Here is a 6,436-nt window from a genome sequence, read left to right as displayed (position 1 = left end):
AATACAATCTAATTTAACAATACTAATAATGGAAAATATTATTATTAGTGGGTTTCCTCAGGGTGCTACAGTTTCCCCCACAGTTCAAACGCATGACCTATAGGGGAACTGATTAACTAAATTGGAGTGTGTATGGGTGTTTCCCAGTGATGGGTTGCAGCTGGAAGGCCATCCGCTTCGTAAAACATATGCTGGATAAGTTGGTGGTTCATTCCGCTGTGGCGAACCCAGATTAATAAAGGGACTAGCTGAAGGAAAATGACTGAAATGAATGAATGATACTGCATAATGTTATGGAGTGCTGATGTATTGTACACTAATATTCACAACAGTTTACTGTAGTAAAAACGAAATAATAATAATGATAGTAATACAATTATTTTTAAATAATAATAAATAAACTAATAGAACTACTGCAATTTTTATTTTACAACCACACAATATACACAACAACTTCGTACTACAATACACTGTAGCTTTAGAACTAGCAGGCCTAAATACTATTTACTACAGTACGTTTCAAAAACTCTATTTACTCTGGCAAATTAGACACTAGTACTTATTTTAATAGTGACTAGTAACTATTCTGTTGTTACTAGTAAAAAATTTCCCATTGATTTCTATGGGATTTGTCATTGAGATATACTATTCAGTGCCTAAAATAGATACTTCTATCTAATTAATAATAGGCCTACTAGTATCTAAAATTTAAGTACTAGTAGTATTATCTATTATTTAGGAACTAGTATCTAATTAATAAGTATTAGTACCTAATGATTAACTACTAGTACATAAAAATATGTACTAGTCCCAGCTGGAATACAGTTAAAACTGCACAGTTGGTATCTCAATGACAGATCCCACTGAAATCAATGGCAAATTTCAAATTTGTCACTAGTAACAACATAATAGTTACTAGTCACTATTTTTAATAAGTACTATTATCTAATATATTAGATCTAGTATCTATTTAATAAGTACTAGTACCTAATGAATAGTACCAAGTATCTGAATACCTACTAGTCTCTAATCATTATCTTTTTAATAGGCAATCCCTGCTGAAAATCTAGCTTAAACTAGCCTATGATAGTTGGCTGGTTTTAGCTGGTCGACCAGCCTGGTTTTAAAGGGGCTTTGGCCACTTCCAGGCTGGTTTCCAGCCATTTCCAGCCTGGTTTTAGCTGGACAGGCTGGGAGATGACCAGCTAAAACCAGCTTGACCAGCCTAGCCAGGCTGGGAGCCCAGCCAAAACCAGCTATGTAAACCAGAATGGTCAAGCTGGTTTTAGATGGTTTTAGCTGGTCACTTTCCAGCCTGACCAGCTAAGACCAGGCTGGGAATGACTGGAAACCAGCCTGGAAATGGCCAAAACCCCTCTAAAACCAGGCCGGTTGACCAGCTAAAACCAGCCAAGTGAGCCAACCATCCTAGGCTGGTTTAAGCTGGATTTTTCAGCAGGGATAGTATCTAATGAATAAGTACGTAATAAAAAATATACTGGTATCTGAAAAAATAAGTACTAGTAACAAGAAAATAGATACTAGTACGGGCTAGGCTATATATTAAATGGTAAAAGGGCTAACCATATATTTACTGTAGCGTTTTTCATGTGGGGAGTAATTTAAACGGGTCTTTGTTTCAAGTTCTTGTTTATAAAGTTCTCGTAAAATAGTTCTTGTTTATAAAGTACTTGTAAAGATAGAGTTCTTGTTTATAAGGCTGATATTTGGATTAAACGTGTGTTTTCTTTCTGCTGAAGTGAATAAATCTCATCACTCCCGCCGATCCGCCTCCCGTCGCCATGGAAACGCAATCCCGCCTCAGTCATCTGACCTACCGTAAACTCCAGTTTCGGTCTGTTTTATTCGGTAAAGTTTCATCAGAAACACGCAGATTAATTTGCCTGAGCACACGCTGAATACCGCGGACATCCAGAGATTCCGTGATGTTTACATCCGCTCTGCAGGACTGAAGAGTTTCCGGTAAGCGAGTTACTACTCGCATGTTTTGGTACTTTTTGAATAACTGAAATATACAAACAAACAGCATTCTTGCTGTAGTACAGATGTTATGTTATTTAATGCTGTCAGTATATGAATTAAATCGTAATTAATTCACGAAATGTACATTTGTAACGTAAATAAATTAATGTAACTAAAAAAAGACGTTAAGTGAGAACTTTGTTTTGTTTTGGTTGTTTGTTTACATGTTTACATGAGTTTCTCTGTTGGTAAATATGACTTAAATAATTTTTTTTTTAATCACTGAGGTTATATTCGGTCACATCTGAATCAAATATGCTTGTAGTTTTTGATTTTATATATATTTAGTAAATAAATGTGTAAATCTTTGAACAAAAACATGCATTGACGCAGTGTTTTCCATCATTTTACTCATCTTTTTTTGTGTGCGTCAAATGTTTGTTGGTAAACTATATTTGTGCTTCTTAATATTCTTTAATAATTATACATTTAATTTGACAACAAAATTGTTTTCTAAAAATATTAAAACTTAACAAGTTTATAGTCTCTAATAGTTATTTAGTACTTTTTAGGGGAAAAAAAGAGACCTGATAAGTCATTTTGCTTAAATGTATCTTAATAAATAGTTCACTCAAACATTTAAATGTACTTACTATTTAGAGTGCATATTGGTCCCATAGTGGATTATTTTGTTCAGTGGTGTGAGGAGTCTAATCTAAAACTTAATGCAACAGAAACTAAGGATATGATTATTGATTTAAGAAGCAATCATACAGCAGCTAAGGTGACTAATAACAGGGGTCAAAAAGGAGAATGTGTGGAGAACTTCAAATATTTGAGTACCATTATTGACCGATCTTTAAACTTTGAGGCAAACTCTGATGCAAGAAGGGGCATCAGCGCCTTTATTTTATCACGTTTTCACATTGGCCCCAATATGATAACTTTGTTCTAACGTGCTTTTATTGAGTCAATTCTATCCATCGCTCTGGTGGCATGGTTTGGAAGTCTGTCTCTTAAAAGCAGGAATACACTGAGCCAGGTTATTGAGTGGTCCAACAGGTTGATTGGTGAATCACAGCTGAGTATTGACTCCCTGTATTGTAGGCAGCTTTTACAGATTGCCCAGAATATTAGCAGCTGTAAATCCTCTGTCTGAGGAGTTTATCCTGCTCCTTTCCATTCGAAGGTTTCAGATGTTTTCTAGTAGGACAAAACGTTACAGGATTAGCTTTGTCTCATCATCCACTGTCGCTCTGAATGTGTATATCTGGGTATGTATATGTGTTATTTTGTTGTTTGTATCAAATGCCAAACTTTGCTGCAAAAAGAATCTACCTATGGGTATCTATAAAGTCAGCTCAACTCAAATATTTACTCTTCCTCAAGTGGCGCCTACGCTTTATCAGTTCCTTTCTTCTGTTAAGCACAAAAGAAGATATTTTGAAGAATGCTGAAAACCACTGACAAGCTTAGTGGGAAAATCAAATACAATGGAAGTCAATGGTTACAGGTTTTAAACATTTTCAAAGTATCTCCTTTTCAATTTAACAAAAGATAGAAAGTCATAGAGGTTTAAAACAAGTGGAGGGTGAGTAAATTATGACAGAATTTACATTGAACTACCTGTTAAATAAATGTTTGTCAATAATTTAAGTCAAAATTATTCGCTGTCCTGTTAAACTTTTCCTATTCAAATATTTGCCAAATGATGTTGAACAGATTCAGGAGTTGTTCACAGTATTTCCTCTAATATTTGTTCTTCTGGAGAAAGTCTTATTTGATTTATTTAGGCTAGAATAAAAGCAGTTTTTGATAGTTTTAAAGCCATTTTAAGGTCAATATTATTAGCCCCTTAAGCAATATTAGTGTTGGATTGTCTCCAGAACAAACCACTGTTATACGATGACTTGCCTAATTACCCTAACTTTACCCTAATTACCCTAGTGAAGCCTTTAAATGTCACTTTAAGCTGAATACCAGTGTCTTGAAGAATATCTAGTTTGTTTTTTGTGCGTGTGAATGTCAGCCAGCAGGATGGTCAGGAAAAGCGGTGCAGTGCGGCGTTCACAGAAGCAAATCTCAGCCCTGAAGCATCTTTCTCTGCTGGATCGAGACTCTCCAGAACCTCCTGTAATCCAGATCAATCCTGATGAGAGTCCCGGCTGCACAGACCAGGTTTACCTGCACGCCGCAGCCATCTTTCAGAGCTCACACCTGGAGAAACCCGCAGCTCACAGGCTCATCAGCTATGGGAAAAGGTCAGAGGTCAGCATTCCTGACGCCCAGGATGAGGCATCTCAGCGGGCGGCCTACCAACTCGCCTTTAACACACTCAAATGTAAGTGTCAGTCATGTTTCCTAGAGTCTGATGTGGAGAAATTGTCAGAAAAAGCATGTGAAGAATCATTGTGTTATAGAACACTGTTTATTTATTTATTTCTGCTTGTAATTTATTATAATTTATGCAGATGTGCTGCATTTAACAATACTTGAGCATCTCAGTCTATCTAAATTAATGAAATCTTTCCAAATAGAGCTGCTCAAATCATCTGAGGCTATTTAGATCATATCGCAATAAATAAAAAACCTGGAAAAATTGTCCAGGTTACAGCAGGAAAACCAATCACAGCATCTGTTTGTCTGTTGGTTATTCCAGTTGACCAATCACAGCATGTTTTCTCTGCTGGTTAGTCCAGTTGATCAATCACAGCATCTGTTTGTCTGTTGGTTATTCCAGTTGACCAATCACAGCATATGTTTTCTTTGCTGATCAGTCCAGTTGACCAATCACAGCATCTGTTTGTCTGTTGGTTATTCCAGTTGACCAATCACAGCATCTGTTTGTCTGTTGGTTATTCCAGTTGACCAATCACAACTTATGTTTTATGTGCTGGTTAATCCAGTTGACCAATCACAGCATCTATTTGTTTGTTGGTCAGTCCAGTTGACCAATCACAGCATACACTTGTCTGCTGGTTAATCCAGTTGACCAATCACAGCATCTGTTTGTCTGTTGGTTATTCCAGCTGACCAATCGCAGCATATGCTTTTTTGTGTTAGTTAGTCCAGTTGACCAATCACAGCATGTTTTCTTTGCTGGTTAGTCCAGTTTACCAATCACAGTATCTGTTTGTCTGTTGGTTATTCCAGTTGACCAATCACAGCATCTGTTTGTCCGTTGGTTATTCCAGTTGACCAATCACAGCATATGTTTTTTTTCTGCTGGTTAGTCCAGTTGACCAATCACAGCATGCATTTGTCTGCTGGTTAATCCAGTTGACCAATCACATCGTTTGTTGGTCAGGCCAGTTGACCAATCACAGCATCTGTTTCCCTGTTGGTTATTCCAGCTGACCAATCACAGCTTATGTTTTATGTGCTGGTTTATCCAGTTGACCAATCACAGCATCTATTTGTTTGTTGGTCAGTCCAGTTGACCAATCACAGCATACACTTGTCTGCTGGTTAATCCAGTTGACCAATCACAGCATCTGTTTGTCTGTTGGTTATTCCAGCTGACTAATCACAGCATATGCTTTTTGTGTTGGTTTGTCCAGTTGACCAATCACAGCATACATTTATCTGCTGGTTAATCCAGTTGACCAATCACAGCATGTGTTTGTCTGTTGGTCAGTCCAGTTGACAGTCACAGCCTCTGTTTGTCTGTTGGCTATTCCAGTTGACCAATCACAGCATCTGTTTGTTGGTTGGTTATTCCAGTTGACCAATCACAGCATATGTTTTTTTTTTTTTGTGTTGGTTAGTCCAGTTGACCAATCACAGCATACATTTATCTGCTGGTTAATCCAGTTGACCAATCACAGCCTCTGTTTGTTTATTGGTCAGCACAGTTGACCAATCACAGCATCTGTTTGTTTGTTTGTTGGTTAGTCCAGTTGACCAATCACAGCACCTGTCTAGTCATTGTAGTTATTTTGCATTTATTTTAATCATACAACAATGATTCGCCTTATTATAGTGCGGATATTTTGTACGCATGTTGTTCTTTCCATTCAGCATGTTTAATGAGACTAATGCAAATGCAGGATCCTTCAGCCGTCACGGTGAGTCTTTCAGCATGTTTATTCACGTGTATTGCTCATTGATCAGTATGCAGCAAGAGGATGATGAAGTCGTGAAGCAGAAACAGCAGGTGTAGTCCTGTGTGATTGTCACTGTCTGTTTCCACCGAGTCCTTTTAGCAGAATATTTAATCTGCCGGTTCTCAGAGGAACCACTGCTTTAATGAGAGCGCCGATCATCGCTGAGGAAGAGTCTACTAAACTAACTAATGAGTCTCTGTGTGCTCAAGAGACTGAGATTCAGAGCCACAACACAACACAACACACAGGCTGTACTTCAGGGTAATGTGTCACAATTACACCTCCACTGTTGTCTTTTGATTAAAATGATAACGAATATTATTAATAAGACTTTTCATTACTCTGAT

The 6,436-nt window shown here is 37.3% G+C and overlaps 1 protein-coding gene across 3 annotated transcripts in view; it reads left to right on the top strand.

Annotated features, from left to right (window-relative positions):
* Window positions 1–1,848: 1,848 nt before the first annotated feature.
* The window catches only part of LOC137487547 (protein NSUN7), a 36,995-nt gene continuing 32,407 nt past the window's right edge, over window positions 1,849–6,436 (top strand). For all 3 annotated transcript variants that reach the window (XM_087281101.1, XM_087281103.1, XM_087281102.1), the window contains exons 1-2: window positions 1,849–1,983; window positions 4,013–4,324. In XM_087281101.1, the coding sequence (XP_087137227.1) occupies window positions 4,021–4,324 (304 nt within the window). In that variant the 5' untranslated portion in view covers window positions 1,849–1,983; window positions 4,013–4,020. The remainder of the gene's footprint in view (window positions 1,984–4,012; window positions 4,325–6,436) is intronic.

The sequence above is a fragment of the Danio rerio genome, chromosome 14 (assembly GCF_052040795.2).
Source record: "Danio rerio strain M-AB ecotype USA chromosome 14, GRCz13ab, whole genome shotgun sequence".
Taxonomy (NCBI): domain Eukaryota; kingdom Metazoa; phylum Chordata; class Actinopteri; order Cypriniformes; family Danionidae; genus Danio; species Danio rerio.
Note: the sequence above shows the minus strand (reverse complement) of the source record. Positions and strands in the feature narration are given on the sequence as shown.